Raw genomic sequence first — 16,690 nt, 5'->3', positions numbered from 1 at the left:
GGTTCAGCGTGGCGTTCTGGCATACATTCCGGGGTACTGGAGGAGACCCTTTTGGTGCAGCCACAAAGAACTGGCCTTGGGAGGATGGCACCAATTCCTTGGCCATGGCTAAGAGAAGAAGTATGATAATTATCTGATCTTGTGATTTAGGCCCAGGCGTTATGAAATTGCATATTTGTTGGAATCAACAACTTATGCATTGAACTTTTTTTCAGTGAAAGCTCACTTCGAGTTCATGGAGAAGCTTGGAGTTGAGAGGTGGTGCTTCCATGACAGGGACATCGCCCCTGATGGCAAGACACTCGCGGTATGATTTTATCAGAATGATTCCTGAAGTTGCAAGTTGCAACCCTGAGTTAGGGAGTTGAGACTGGTAGTGCCGGTACTAGAGCAGTTTGATATGATTATTTACAAGGAGGACATGTCTATGTTTTCAACACAAGGAATATGGTTGCTGATGTTGTACAGCTAGTTTTATACTTGCCCTGTGACTGAAAAGAATACTCCCTCCAATCCATATTAATTGTCGCTGATTTGGTAAATCAGCGACAATTAATATAGATCGGAGGGAGTACTTGTTTTGGATCATCTATTCATAGAGCACAATAGGACCGAACTGATCATCATAATTTACAAGCAACAACAAGTAGAAATGAACTTTATTCCAGAAGATTGCTCTGTCTAAAATAGCATCTCAGGGTGTCACTGTAGTTTATCTGAAAAATGATGTCACCATAATATATCTCAAGACAGTGTCGCTGTATATTGACTACCTTGGCTCCTAGGCCCTGAAAGGTCAGTATTCTCTGTCTTACGGGTCTTCTGTTCACATTGCAGGAAACAAATGCTAACTTGGATGAGATAGTTCAGCTGGCAAAGCAACTCCAGGTTACTGCTACAACCTTAAAATGTTTCAACATTTAGTTTTCCTACAGTACAACTTTTTTCCGCTCTTTGCTCAAAAATATACTCTGAACATCATGTAGAGTGAGACCAATATAAAGCCATTGTGGGGGACTGCACAGCTTTTCATGCATCCACGTTACATGCACGGAGCTGCTACTAGGTGGGTACTAAATTTCACTGCATTTGTGAATTTGAGTTATGACTTGGAACTAAGCAAGGCCTTCACTGATGCTGCAGCCCAGAGGTCAAGGTGTATGCTTATGCTGCTGCTCAAGTGAAGAAAGCTTTGGAGGTCGGTTGTGTCTGAATATCATAGGAAGCCTTCCTTTTGGTTAGTTGTTTAACTTGATTTGTATTCCCTTCCAGGTTACTCACTACCTAGGCGGTGAGAACTATGTATTCTGGGGTGGAAGAGAGGGTTACCAAACTCTTCTCAATACCGATATGAAGAGAGAACTTGAACATTTGGTATGGGTTAGACATACTTATCTTTTTGTGTCTTTCTCCTTGGTGTAGTTTGTAGTACAAATTATGTGTAAATGTTCTAAAAAAATTCTAGATTTGATAAATCGTTCTTCTGTTGTCCAGGCTAACTTTCTTCAAGCTGCTGTTAACCACAAGAAGAAGATTGGCTTTAACGGTATGCAGTGCTATACTTGATGTTCTGGTTCGAGTCTCCCAAATTTGACAGTAAATAGTTTGATTGTTCCGCTTTATGATAATTGGAGATACTGAGTGTCTGAATCCCTTTTTTTTTCAGGAACATTGTTGATAGAGCCTAAACCACAAGAACCAACAAAGCATCAGTATGTTTCTTGTCTGGAGAATATAGGAAAATGTTAAGAGGACTGGAAAGAATAATACTTACTTTTTGCTTGCAGGTATGACTGGGATGTTGCAACTACATTCTCTTTCCTACAGAAGTTTGGTCTTACAGGTAATCTTTGAAATGTGGCCAAAACAAATCATTTAGTATCACCATTCCTGTTTTTACGTATGTTTATGTTTATATTTGCAACAATTTTATGCAAATGAAGCACCGGAGTTTAACCATGTTTTCTTGAGAATCATCTTAGAACATTCTTTCTTTAAAATAAAATGGATTCTTTTTTTTAATAATTTGGTGATACAGGAGAATTCAAGATAAATGTCGAGTGCAACCATGCTACTCTCTCTGGGCATAGGTAAGTTTCTTGCTCGCCTAAATCCAGTCATGACAGCTTAAAGTTATACAAGTACTATAACTGCATCTAAAACTTGTGTTCTGCAGCTGCCATCATGAGCTTGAGACTGCACGCATTAATGATATTCTTGGAAACATTGATGCAAACACTGGTGATCCACAAGTTGGTATGTGTGTAGTTCATATAATGGCTGTGACTTGTTAGAATCCCTGTTACACGCTTAGTAGCTTAACATTTCAACTCTTACATGTCGGCAGGTTGGGACACGGATGAGTTCCTTACAGACATTTCAGAAGCTACCTTGATTATGTCAAGTGTAGTTAAGAACGTGAGTGGGATTAATCATTTCTTGTACCTTTTCTGAATCAGAAGTCTCTTGTACAGTATCATGTGTTGGTTACCATTTCATTCAGGTAACAGTGCTCATGATTTGTTCTGCTTGATACGGTTGCAGGATGGACTTGCACCTGGTGGCTTCAACTTCGACGCCAAATTGTTAGCTCTCACTATCATTGCTGTTCTGTGAACTTTGCTTTGGTTTGACAGAAACTTTGGCTGACATGGAATTGTTTTGTGGTGACAGGCGGAGGGAGAGTACTGATGTTGAGGACCTGTTTATTGCCCATATCTCTGGGATGGACACCATGGCCCGTGGCCTCCGCAATGTTGCCAAGCTGATTGAGGTAACTGGGGGCTAATTAGTTCATGACCTGGTAAAGTTTGCACATGCCTTTACCTAAATGGAAGTTCTGTTTTCGATGTTATTAGGATGGTTCCCTGGACGAGCTTGTCCGCAAGCGCTACCAGAGCTTTGACACTGAGATTGGCGCCATGATCGAGGTACACAAATTAGCAAGTTTGGACTGGTTTACTCAAAGAGATTGAATTGTGGTGGTAACACTGGCTATGGTTTGAAACAGGCTGGGAAGGGAGACTTTGAAACGCTAGAAAAGAAGGTCTTGGAGTGGGGCGAGCCAACCGTTCCATCCGGCAAACAGGTAAACGGAGTGATAAACCTAGGCCGCTTGTCTTTCACTGCATAATGCAAATATATCTCTTGCGCTGACTGACGATTGTTCCTTACGACCTTTTGTTGCCTGTTTTCCTATGCAGGAACTGGCTGAGATGCTGTTCCAGTCCGCTCTGTAGATGACAGCCCACGGTTCTAGGAATAAAAGCAAGAGCACGCCTTCGAACGCCCAGTCGTCCTCGTCACTATGGGTGATGTTCTATAGTTAGGCCTCCATGCAATGAACCCTGTAAACAAACTGCATGGAGCTGAAAATAATGTAACCTTATATCAGAATTAAACTTGTTCGCCAACATGGAGTTGGGCTGAACTATGTTCCAATTTTCTCCCTGTGTTTCACCCAGATGCTCATCGGTCTTAAGGGTTTGTTGGTTTGAGCCCAAGCTATAGCCCTACTAATATTTGGCTAGCAAATATTTTGGTCAAGGTTTTGGTTGTCAAGCATTGGCAACCATCCAAACAAGAGTCTAAAATTTGGCTAGCAAATATTTTGGTCAAGGTTTTGGTTGCCAAGTATCGGCAACCATCCAAACAAGAGTCTAAAATTTGGCTATGGCAAAAAAAAGTATGGTTGGTTTAGGTTAACATCCAAACATAAGCAAGGGCCTACAGGCTCTGATCATTGTTTTGTTTTCTCTCTTCTGAGCGAGAAAACTGTAGGGAGGCCCTAGCCCCCATCAGCAAATTTTATTAGAAGGGAAATATGTACTTCTAAGCAAATATAAGATGTTTTAGCTCACTAGAGGTAGCACAAGAGAGAATATTAGTATACAACAAGAGCGTGGGGGAGAATGCACAAGAATTTGAGGCTCAGAAAGGCTCATCAAACTGTGCAAGCCAGAGTTTAAACAGGTAGCAAGCTCACCCACCCTTCATTATGTAAGAAAGCAAGAAGAGATCCCTCCTAAACCTTTGGGGGTACATTTGGATTTCCAGTGTGGTGAAGGAGGGAGCCTGGATGCTTTGAAATTGGGTCTTATCAAACTTGGCAGTGGATTCTAAAAAAAAAAAACTCGGCAGCTGAGAAAATAGAAAGTGCTCATACTCTTGTCAAAATCAAGCATGAGGATATCTAACAATACTTCTTTTGCTGGTCGTCAGTCTTCAGTGCCTCAGAGCCATACTTCTTTTGCTGGTGGATTGCACATCGATCTAAAAACCTCCTGAATCTGATCCTTGCTCACCTGGCCATCAACAGATCTAACAATATAAGTCAGAAAAATATTCATGTCTGACAAAAAGTTTGCTCATACTATTACATGTACGAGTACTCTCTTCAAAACTACAATCCTTTCAAAATTAAGCATGAATACGCAACCATAAGGTATCACGACCTTTGAATTTCTAGCACAGGGGGGTGGTCAAGACAGAAAACACCATTCGGAAACAAACTGGTGGGTAACTTTTTCTTGCCCTCTCAAATGAGGATGTGTGTTGTTACACATTATATACTCCTTTGCTACACACACTGGTACATAATAATGCTATGAGTTACAACAACATAATTACAGTCTGATTGTACATTTTACAGATGTACAATGTACAAGATATTAACAACAAGAATACAAAGTCAGAATAGCTCCCCGCAGCAGAATGGATAATAGCCAGCTTCTCCAGCGGATTCCGAGACGACTCTCAACTCCTTCTGAATCTTCAGACGCTCATAGAACACCGGGCATGCAAGCGAAACACACTTGACCCCACTTTCCATGATCCAGTCCGCGCCGCCACAGTGGCCACATACCTGGACAGCATTCAAAAGTTAACTGTCAGCTGAAACAACTTGTCTTAAGGGATTTCTGTTTCATGGACAACATTATTAAATTACAAGGATTGTTGCACTTCAAATAGTGGTCAAGTACATTAAGAAAGACTAGAATTTCAATATTTCTGATGCTTAGTTCATGTTATACAAAAATGTCAAGAAACATAAGTGTTAGTTTTAATTTTAGTATTCCATGCAATGATTTCATTTTCCAGTGGGGAATTCAAATAAGAGAAGTATAAAACTAATAAGAACTTACAGCAGCAAGATGTTGGATTTCTCGCTCCAATTTTGATGTCCTGCCAGTGACTACAGTGGCAACAACAGCTTCATTTTTTAAACAGTAACTGCAAAAAGTTTCTGATCCTTGAACTGTATCACCACAGATAGTACAGTGGCTCGACATATAATAAGTATCTATCCTGGCTACTTTGGCGGACGGTTTCTTGTTCCATCCCAATCGGATGGAACTGCTATCACGAGAACCGTGACCCAAAGCAGACTGGCGTTTCGCGAGTGTTGACCGTGTGGGGCGAGGCATCTCCTTAAACCATTTATTTAGGTTAACACCTAGGAGTCCAAAGACACGTTGTAGTGCTGGAATAATCTGTTTGGTTATGTAATATAATTCATTTAACCTATAAGGGGATCCAACTTCTAGCAGACCATATGGATTAATGACCATATCGACGAGACGAGCCCCTGGTTCCCCATGGATAACAACATAGGGCACTCTCTCTGCATAACGTGGTTCTGCCCGTGGATCAGACAACATTGCTTTTGTTGCAACAATTGCTGCAGGTGGCAGCGAGGACGCCCTTGCACTGTAAGTACCAAGACGAACCTCCTTTGCAAAAATGAAGTCCTGAATAGAAACTTTTCCTGATAATATCCGTGTCCATTGACGCTCCACATACGATTTAACCTGCAAGAATAAAAGGCCATGAAGCTATATACCTGACACTGCTACAGGGAAGACCCTCCTCGTAAAGTCGAAGAGATTAAGAAACACCCCTTACCTTGACCAAGTCTTGTTCTTCAAACATTATTCTAAGAGATCGTTCTAACATCTTCGCAACCGCCGGGCATGTATCTCTCCGCACTGTCTCAATCCCCTTTGCGTCAAAGATTGGCTCGTTCTGTTCGGGGTTTTCATAGCTATAGCCAACATATCTCTTCTTTGTAAGAAGGAAACAGGGATGGTACACTTTCTCAAACTTCAAAGTGACTGGATCCGGATTAATCGCAGTCACTAAAGAGGCAATTTCCTTTCCTATTCTGAATGCTTCTTCCCTAGATCGCCCTTTTAGAAGAACAAACATACTACAGCAGAAATAATGAGCTTCGTACAATATTTAAGTATAATTCAAAGAAAATATCATGAGAAATGCACAAAAATACCTGTCAGTATCACCATACACAACCCTAGCATTCCACAAGGGATGCTGATTGACAAATGATATTGCTGTTTCAAGCGTTCTACGACCACATTGAACAATGCTGTCTGCAAGCTCTGCACAGGGCATACGACCACTGAACCCAGCAGCTGTGTAACCATACGTTACATTAGCTATCAGCTTCAGAGCAAGTTGCCGAGCATTGAGTATCTGGAAAATAAATACATTACCATTACCATTATACATTAACCCAGATTTTCTAGTAAGTCATATCGTATCATACTTAATCAAAAAAATCAAGAAATTTAGGGCTTCTGTAAAATGTTCAAGAAAGTATAGAAGCAAATACCTTCTGCAGAACCTTCTGAGATGGAGCTAGCTTTTTCAGTGCTTGCTTCACCATAATTCTGGTTGACAGTATCTCCTCAAGAAGGCGAGGCACTACACCTTTTCTGACCTGCAGAATGGCATTGAAAATGTGTTCAAAAGGTCAGTCTGGTGCGAGATGCTCATTCCTTGTGCACGCCTAACAATGGGAAGGAGTGTGCAAAAGATAAAACAGTGTCGGGATGTATAGAAAATGCAGCACTAAGCAATGTTTTCAAGAATATAGCCACTATCAACATAGTCATCTGTAGATGGTATAACAACTATATGTGGGAGGTATTTCAATATTGCCTGTCAACTGGTGGTACTTAGTCTAGCATCAATAGGAAAAGTACTAGATATGACTGAGCGACACAAGAAAATCTGCAATGTCCGAGAGTAAACAAGATCATTACCTCCGGTTGCACATACAGAACCCCATTTGGAGTAAGAATCAGCTGATTTTTCAGATCAGCGATCGTATGCGGATCGGCTGAATATGAGCTGACACCAAGTACACTGGACTTCGACGGGAAAACTTTACCCAAGCAAGTAGAATAACATAGATTATATGCTATTATCATGGAAGGATAAAGAGATTGAAAATCCAATACGAGAACTGGGTCAGAGTAGAAAGCTGATTCTGGTTCCATTACAAGTGGCATGCACTCCATGGCTGGCTGAGAAGCAACCTGTAAAGTAGCACTGGTGAATTGTTAAAATGCAGGCAAGCTACTAGAATATATGCGCAATAATATCCAAAACATCTTAGCAGTGATTCAAAAGCAGGCTGACTAGGCTGTCTAGGCGATTGGCGTCAGGGTCCGCTACAATTTGACCATAGTTCGCCCTCTAGGCAGCCTGAAACCTAGGCGTGTCAAAGTCGATCCTAGTTGCGACTTCGGTCACTAAGCGAGGTGGCCCTAGGCGGACTACAACAACTAGGCAGGTGACTAAGTCGAGTATACAGGGGGCAAGGGCGCTCGTGAATCCCAAATCTCACAAGATTTGAGGGTTAGGGTCCGGGCAACTTCCCCAAATCCTAATCAGTCAAGAGATAGGTTAGCAGAAAATATATCACATTTCTAGTTCGTGTGAAGAACCAGTGTTCTAAACCAGAAAATTCCTGGTGGCTTAGAAGAACAGTCCCTGTCTAATCTTAAGCCTGCCACACCCTTTTCTTTGGCAATTTACATAAAGCAAGTTCATTGACCCCGCAGACAAAATGGCCGGCTTTGCCTCTTTGGACAAAGAGCCAATATAAATGTTATACCTCTCGGTAGGTATGCCAATGAACAAGAGCTGCCATTCTTGCATTTGTTTCTTAGAACTGGTGTTACTAGGCAAAAGCGGCTGAGTATCTACGGAAGTATAGAACATGTCTACGCAGAAATCGAGTTAAATTTTGCTAGGAGACAAAGAATTGCACCTGTTGGTTTCCTGGGGAAATTGCAAGGTAGTTCTGTGTATGAGCCAATCTCAAGAGCATAGATTCAACACGAAACTGAGACCCTCGTGAAAGAACAGAGAAGAAGTCAATACCAAACACACGAGCAAGTTCAGATGTCCGATTGACCTGCATGGAATAGTCAGGTAAAGTTTGGAGCAAACTTTTTGCTACAAATATTCAGGTAACGTAAAAAATATCAGTTACTAGTTGTTCCGGGCATAACATCTTAACCAAGCTTGTTAATTTGTAATTATAACAGGTGTAAAACCAAAAATGACAGGCTGCCCAGTTGATAAAACATCTCATATGGAAAAACCAAGGGAGCTCTCAAGTAACCATATGTTGATGTACTGGCAAGAATGCAATGAAGGGAAATTCATTTACCAGGTCAAGTTGATTTATTATTTCAAGGTTGAGCATAGCTCTGCTGTTAACATATTCTATGCACCGGTGTCTTCCTTGTCCAGGACCTGTTGCAAACCATCGATTCAATGTCTTGTTTGGTACTAATGGTACCTTTCGCCTCAGGACTTCATCAGCCACAGCTTCAAGGGAGTAATTGTTAAGCTTAACTTCTCCACGCATGAGACGCCATAAGTTTAGTACAATTCTCCCACCAACATGTACACCACTAGCATGAGTATGACTCCAATCATTCTCACTGACATCCACAATAACATCATCCGCAGGAGATGCTTCAGGCACCTGACTAGACTCATGGGCTAGATTCTTAGGTGGATATTTTGACTCATGTGGTAGTGTCCTTGAGATTCTTTTCAGTAAGCCTATACCCAGATAAGCAGCTCTTTCAGCAAGAAATCCTAAAGATCCTAACTGAATCTCCCATCCAACTAGGATATCTGGATCAATTGAACATAATGCATCGATAAGATGATACAAAAGATTCCTCTCTTCCGGGAAGACATCGACACTGCAACCAATAACTCCGTCAAGGTTTCTGCAGTTACAAGAAAAGAGGCATTAAATACATCTCGACCCAACAAGCTAAGATTGTACACACTTGAAAAAGAACCACCAAGCCAAAGAAGAACAATTACATGAAGACGCAACTCTAGAACAGCAAAATGTCAAGTATGCAGTTTATGTTCCGGAACATGAATAAAGGAAAGAAATCAAATTTATATGTATTCTTCAGGTCCAGAAGCATGAGAAATGAATAGAAAATACCATTAACCATCACAGTAAGCCGGCTATTTTTCTATTAAATCCTTAATAGTGGACGGTGTGGAAGGAAAGGAATAGCAGGGTGCTCCAGGATGAGTCCCAGACTTCGGTTGCTAATGGCATTATAGCAGAGGCAGATTGATGGCGGTAGGTCTCCCACCAAGGGTTGCAAACGCCTCTGGAAGAAGTAGCTTAGGTTTTTCGTTTGTGTTGTAGTTCTCCAAAGAAATTAGTAAGTTAGCAACCCAAATTAGCATACTCATGCATGCCAAATATGACATCCGTTGCAATTGTCACCACCCTAGCCATGTTGATGTCACTCATCTAATATCCAAGGGAGTGGGTCACATGGCATAATAACTACTAAGACTGTAACTGAAACGGCGACAATGGCAACTGGCCTGTCACATTTTACAGAATTCTGCTGAGTAGAGCAGTTAACTTACTGATATGGGCTTCTGCAGAGTTCACTTTGACAAATACAACTAAATAGATAAAGGGTCTCAATGAACAGAAGAGGAAAATTCAGAGACACAATTGAAATCTAAAAGAAACCAACAAATTACTGAAAGATCAAAAGACGTCATACAACCTCCTCCCCTGTGATTTGTCATTGTTTCCACGTATAAGTACACGAACTTCAACAGTATTGTCACCGTCATCCTCGACAGCCAAAGATACAACATTGATGGCATCAAACCGTGGATCAGGACGCAGCTCTGCTCTGCTTTCCGCAAATACCTGTCAAATAGTGGGAAGAAATTTCAAGAGGTCACTCTACCTTGCCTGGTTTCCCATACTTTGCTGTCAGTAATCATTACCAAGTCAAAACTGTCTTGGTCATACAACATAGAATCTCTAAGAACAATTCATTACCACCCTGCTACCTAGGAGGAACGAAGAATATAGTCGAACCTCTATGCTAAGTATCGTCAGTTGTTGTCCACCACCGGTGCTAGCAGGGTCACGAAATCCAATTTGACTGAGAGGTGTGAGCTTATGCTTCTCATCTTCAGCTGAGATCTGGGAAAAGTCATGCCAATCATCCAACTTTTTATTTTCTTTGTTCGGCTGATCAGATTTCATCATAACTGTATCAATGAACGTTGTTGTTGTATGCTCAGAAGCAGATCCGGGTACAGGAGAATTGGCCATCAAAGGAAGAGCTTCCGCATGTGGTGTAGAAGTAGGATGGTGTTCTATTTCCTGATCATCTGTAACATTCTCACCACAGTTGAAGTAACCTAAAATGATACGAGTAGTTTGTAAGGAAGCCAGTAAACTAAATTGCAATTAATATATGCAGGAAACTACTTATACCAGAGACACTAATGGAATAAGTGTGTTGAGGTAGCCACTGGCCCACAGCTGCTGCAGATGGCGGTGAAAATGCATGCGTCAGCAAATATAGGACTGATCCATCATTTTGGAAATGAGTTGGAACACCCAAAGTATCAGATGTGAATTCACTACTTCCCATATACTGAAATGATCCATTCTCCTTATTCTCTTCAGCAGTCTGATTGAAAAATGGAAGGGGGTCAACCGATCCCAGTTTAGCAGCTGAAAAATAGCAGAGAATATGTATAATATGAGGTGAACAGTCGTACTAACAAATTGAGTAAACATAATGTTGTACCATAATAACATGGTACCTCAGGTGAGGTAACACAACAATTTCTAAAATTTACATCTGAACAGCATACCAGCATCACTAGTTAAAGTAAATTGCATGCACCATGTTAAAATGAATATTCCTTGTGAAACTTACATTCAGGATGCTCAATGCTTGCCGAAGAAACCTCCGAACCAGTTGGAGGCTTCTGCGCAAATGTCATATGTACATATTCACCACCAGAATAAGACGTTTCTGAATTTGGAAGACCACTGGTGACGTCATGCACTTCTAATCCTCCAGAAATCACGATTCCGCTGGTTTTATCCTTGTTGCATGCTGCAGTTCCAGAACAACCAAAATCTAACTTTTCAGGCTGAAAAGATCCCCTCCGCTTCCTTCTCATTAAATCCCTCACAGAAAGACAGGCTGAGCCATGTTCACCTATCGAACCAGAAGATTCCTTGTCATTGTTGTCTGTGGTATCACAAGAGTTCTTCTCAGTTTTACTCTTGTAAGAACTTGGATCCTCAGTTGGCATTGCACTGCCTGAAGAAAGTTTAACAGGACCATCAGCATTTCCATGTGACCGCTTTTTAGTAGAAAGAGGCAAAGAACCCCAGAGAAGTTCAGTACATCCATGCTTACTTGCTAACTTTGAACTATTTTTACTAGATGAGTAACTAGCTGTTCCTATTTTTCTTCTAGTAATTTTACCCTGATCATATTCTTGGGGGCCTTTCTGTTTTTCATCAGAAGACCCATCAATCTGAGGAATAGTATTGGCCACTGAAGTACTCTCATCAAGCATTGGAGAACTGTGGTAAGAGTTCTGAGCATTCAATTCTTCTGCCCCAGTCATGGGTTCAAGTGTATCAAGAATATCCTGGCACTCCTGCTGAGAAGCACTATCGAAATCCAAGTGAGCAGACTCTAAAGCAAATTCAATGGACTTCTTGGAGAACAAAGGGCTCAGAATGACTTCATTGACTAATTCATCATCAGTTGTTGGCTCCTCTCCAGCCTGTGAGGAGGCCATCCAGCTTAAAAGCCCAAGTGCTTCAGAATCTACATGCTACAAAAGAAAGTGACAAGAGGTGCTATATTTATCAGGAGAAAGTAAAAACACATTCAAATCGAAAGCATAATATGCAAATGTAGCCAGACAAAATACACACACGTAATCCCAAGAAGGGAAATATCAGAACCCACATCTAAAATAATTGGCAAGATCAAAAAGTGACCCTGGACTGGCATCCTCTACCATCTGAAGTACTCACTTCATAACAGACCTAGAATTATCTTCCAACCTCTCGAATTTGACCATTAGTGTGGCTTTGTTTGGCGTGGTTATGGTGCTTGTCAGGCATTTATTCTGGGACCACCAGGAGCACCAGCTACCAACAGCCAGAAGCCAAACAATGCAGTTCTTCACCTTACAACTATTTTAGGTACATTATATAGGTTGGGAAAATTGGTTCGGCATGTTTCTTATTTATAAACTGCTTTGGATAACACTACAAACTGACCCAATAATATATGCGTAACTTAGATCAAGCCATAACCAGATAACTAAGATCTGAGAACTACCTTTTCATGTTCGTCAAATGACTGAGATGTTCTTTGAGCAGAATTATCACTACCAATATTTTCGCAGCAGTCATTTTGTGAGAATGTGATAGTCCCAACAACATCGGTCAATGATTTAAAGCACCTCTCAAGCTTTTCAGATGCTTCAACGGCAGAATCTTTGTGATGGGACCCCTCCTCTTTTGGATCCAACGCAGAAAGAGCACTCTCATACTTAATACCATGAATAAAACTTTTAAGAACAGCATCCCGCGGTGGTCTACCAATATCAGCAGGTTTTGTTTCATCCAGTAGTCTTAAGTGCTCAAGTTCCTAAGCAAAGCAGGTATGAGAGGTTTAGCAATAAGTAACAATTTGCAGCATATGTGCACATAGAGCAGGAAAGATACCTCCCAAATTGCTAAAAGCGACTGAACCATTTTGGTATCTGCCGTTGTTTGTGACAGAGAAGTGTACATCTTATACTTCTCGTTTATGATTCCTACAAGCGGAACCGGAATTTGTAGCGCAATTTCTGGATTATAAGTTTATAACAGATAGTAGCTGTTAGAATGTAGCAAACAGACCTTCTACTCTGGAGTCAGCTTCAAGCATCATAAAAGTATGTCGTTTTCTGAAGTTCGAACTGGATCCTTCCATGAAATGTGAAGTTGAAGAATCGCCCAGGATTAAAGCATGTGGCACTGTTGATGATGTCCAGATAATTGGGTTTTTCATCGCAGCATTATATGAATGTGTCTACATTTTTAAGAGGAAGGTAGAGTTTTTTAGTAGAAGCAATGGATAATGTATATCCCACGAAAAATAACATAGATTCAAATGGAAATCATTCGATATAGACATAACAAAATCCATAGAACTTGCCTTGTGCTCCGATTCATCAGAAGAGTCCACCTTCCTATGCAGAGTCTTAGGATGAAAATCACCTGGCAATGGAGGGCGGAACTTGAAGTCTGTGACATGTACATGGCCCATTCCATACAAGTTATAGTCGATCTAAAACATACATTGAACAGAAATATCATCTTAGATCACTCAAATATATATCAAATGTGTCAAACAAGACTGGCACCATCAAGTCAGGAATACTGTACTTAAGTTGTATGCTTGTGCAAAAGAGACATAATGGCAATAGTCTTGCAGTTCAGGACATCCATAAAAACAGAATAAGAAAGCATCGCTCTCACCAAAAAGTGAAGAAGATATGGAATGTGTGATTCATAAGGCTGGAATACTCTATCAAGAACAGCACCGCCCTGAAACAAAACAGCTTGCGATCAGTCCCGGCAAGGATAGCATAAAACTTTACATAAAAGAGATTCCAATTTCCATAAAAATATACTTACAGTTGCATGGAATACCACAAAATACACCGGTGTTTTAAAATTAAGAGACATTCATTACAAGAGAGAGGTTGTCATCCATGCCAGCTCTCTAGATGATTTGTTATGACTATACAACTGCCTAGCCCTGCCTAATCGGCCATGACACACTAGGCGCTTGTCTAATGTCTTACTAGCGCTAGCACCAAGGTGAACACTACTGATTTCACAGCTTCAAGCCATGAAAATTTTCTGTCATAACTCTGTTCGCCATAAAAGTTACAATTTTCCACTAGTGTACAAATCGAGTAATTCTTAAATGCATAGCTAATGGACACAGATCAAAAGAACAATAGAGAGCAATGATGTAAAAAAAAACATTGCACCTCTCATAAGAGTAATTTTGCAGAAATTAGTGAAACAGAAGATACATGATCCAGAAATGAGGAGATAACAATATTCCTCCAGTTCAGACTTATCTACCTATCAGGACATAATTGTAGTCATGTACCCATCCATATGGAAGTACTAAAGCCACAACTTAAGCAGAAGGGAGCTTCAATGTATCATACCAATAGATGGGTCGCGGCCCGAGAAACCTCATGAGGATAATATCTTTAGATTAATCAAGGCAATCAGTTGCATGACAAAGTCGTGGAGGAGAACAAAATGCAGGCATACATTCATTAAATAAGAAAAATAACAGAACATCAATTGATTACATGCACCTGAAACCCTGCATAATTTGATCTATCAGTTTGCACAAGAAAATTTCTATGACAACATTTGGTTCAAACATTTGATGCTAGGTTTTCAGTTAAAACAGAAGGTAACTCAGCAAACCACTCAACGCTCATGACTTCCTAAGTTGTCATCAGGGTTCAGGAATATGCAGTCATAAAGAAAGGGATATTTTTCGAGTAATATTGTCAATACACAATGACATGGATATTTCACGATTTCCACTTTCCTGTCTTATGTAGCTACCTCAAAATGCTTGTAAAGTATTATGTTTCACAAATAAGTCCATACCAAAAGGTTAAAAAATGGTTTTCAAACAATCAGATGAACTATGTTCATAATTTAATATTTTCCAAGACAATAATAACAAGAAAAGGAAGTGAGAAATGATTTACACAGGTTCAAACATTTGTAGCAAAAAGAAATGATTTGTAAATGATTAAATTGTGGATACAGGTAGATCTTCACAAAAATCTCCTCGGATGAATGATAACCATACAACTTCTTTGCTCGAACAAGGCTACATCCATGGACATGCTTCCTTTTTGCTGGGCCGCGATTCTGCAGGGGAAATGATGATACTCACGAAAAGAGAAAGTTAACATACCAACTAAGTGGACTCTACCTGTAAAGTTTTCTCGAGGTCACTCAATAGACCAGTCATACATGAATTCCCTAAAGAAAAGAGAAAAAAGACATATTAATTTCCCCTGACCATCAGATGCTTTTCTTGACACGGACGCCCCTTTGATCAGAAAGAAAACCAAACAAGTGCTTTACTAGGTCTCGTTCAGACTAAGAGTTCATCCTATCCTTTATGTTATGTAACTATGTCGCAAAAGTAAAGTAGAGCAAGCTTTTAACATGTAAATTAATGTTTTTAACAACAAATCATATTAGTACCTCGAACAAACAGTTAGAAGTGGTAATCCGTAAGACCTTAACTACCAACTATATGAGAAAGTAATATCTACAAAATTTACAAGACGTGCAATAACAACTGCCTGGTAAGAAGTTGAATGCAGCTGATATGAAATGATAAACATCATGTAGAACAAGAAAGAGCTCATATAGTAAACGGAAAAAGGAACGGTAAAAACACAAGCAATCTTATAAGGGGTGCATATCTAGAAAATGCAGTTACCTCTTTCAATATTATGAAGTAGCTCCTCTGGGCAAGGTACATACAAGTACGGCAGGGACTGAATACCAAAAGGAGATTTACAACTTCAGACTATTACATTAGAAAGTAGATGAAACATTGTGTCGCCAGAATACAATAGAGATTACTATTTAATCATCAACTACTGGAGTATATGATACTCCCTCCGATCCATATTACTTGTCACAGCTTTAGTACAACTTTAGTACTCCCTCTGATCCAAAATAAGTGTCATGGTTTTAGTTCAAAATTTGAACTAAAACAGCGACAAGTAATACGGATCGGAGGGAGTACAACAGTTCATCAAAGACGATAATAGGTTTCAAGGGAAGAAGACATGTGCTGTGAGATTAAAATTCAAAAGCTTAACCAGTGTCCCAATTCCCATTACCAAAAGAAACTGGTACAGAACTTCCAGTTGGACTGCTGACACAAGTAACAGAGGAAGCAATAACACAAACAGCATTAGCTGTATGAACACAGGCAGCATGGACTCTCAAGACAAACATCGCAATGGGTGCAAGTTTGCACAGCTACAAATAACAAGCAAACCTCCCTGAGGGAAATGGAATGAACTTAACTACTGACCAGACCAGAGCAACACACCCCTGAATTGCCACACTGCTCTCTAATAACTGGCATGCTGAATTGAGCTTCCAAGCATCGAATTCGGTGTGCCACACTGCTCTTTGGTAACTGGCATGCTGAATTGAGCCTCCAAGCATCAAATTCGGCGCGCCGCACTCCCCATTCCCTCCAAAATTCCAAAACCAGGCAGCCAAGACTACGTGGCGAGAATCACGCAAGCATACTGAAATGTGAAGAGTGAAGAACGGTAATAAGGGCAGAGAGAAGGGGGGTACCCACCTGGTGGATGTGGAGGCAAGTCTTCTGCCCCGCGGGGGTGGAGCCGTAGATCCTGATCACCGGCACCTCCTCCACCTCCTCGCCTGCGGCGGCCACCAGACAGTCAGAGA

General features: G+C 40.6%; 2 protein-coding genes across 2 annotated transcripts; one reads left to right on the top strand and one right to left on the bottom strand.

Moving 5' to 3' along the window:
- LOC125531129 (xylose isomerase) lies at positions 1-3,446 on the top strand (the record flags this gene model as incomplete). The annotated part of the gene is given in 17 exon segments (XM_048695537.1): positions 1-120; positions 216-307; positions 838-888; positions 987-1,066; positions 1,144-1,198; positions 1,273-1,374; positions 1,495-1,546; positions 1,667-1,712; positions 1,788-1,843; positions 2,039-2,090; positions 2,177-2,256; positions 2,348-2,418; positions 2,545-2,585; positions 2,674-2,773; positions 2,859-2,930; positions 3,011-3,088; positions 3,204-3,446. Coding segments are annotated over 17 exon segments (1,184 nt in total), but the record flags the coding sequence as incomplete, so codon positions are not given.
- Positions 3,447-4,503: 1,057 nt separating this feature from the next.
- On the bottom strand, positions 4,504-16,663 carry LOC125531127 (DNA polymerase zeta catalytic subunit; the record flags this gene model as incomplete). The annotated part of the gene is given in 23 exon segments (XM_048695536.1): positions 4,504-4,864; positions 5,145-5,810; positions 5,905-6,208; positions 6,287-6,492; positions 6,632-6,739; positions 7,065-7,340; positions 8,078-8,224; positions 8,483-9,056; positions 9,876-10,024; positions 10,199-10,527; positions 10,604-10,846; positions 11,055-11,447; positions 11,547-11,973; positions 12,489-12,800; positions 12,878-12,969; positions 13,055-13,226; positions 13,353-13,484; positions 13,676-13,744; positions 14,383-14,425; positions 15,006-15,112; positions 15,177-15,226; positions 15,696-15,753; positions 16,581-16,663. Coding segments are annotated over 23 exon segments (5,114 nt in total), but the record flags the coding sequence as incomplete, so codon positions are not given.
- Between the last annotated feature and the right edge of the window lie 27 nt (positions 16,664-16,690).

This window comes from Triticum urartu, unplaced genomic scaffold (assembly GCF_003073215.2).
Source record: "Triticum urartu cultivar G1812 unplaced genomic scaffold, Tu2.1 TuUngrouped_contig_6827, whole genome shotgun sequence".
Taxonomy (NCBI): Eukaryota; Viridiplantae; Streptophyta; class Magnoliopsida; order Poales; family Poaceae; genus Triticum; species Triticum urartu.
Note: the sequence above shows the minus strand (reverse complement) of the source record. Positions and strands in the feature narration are given on the sequence as shown.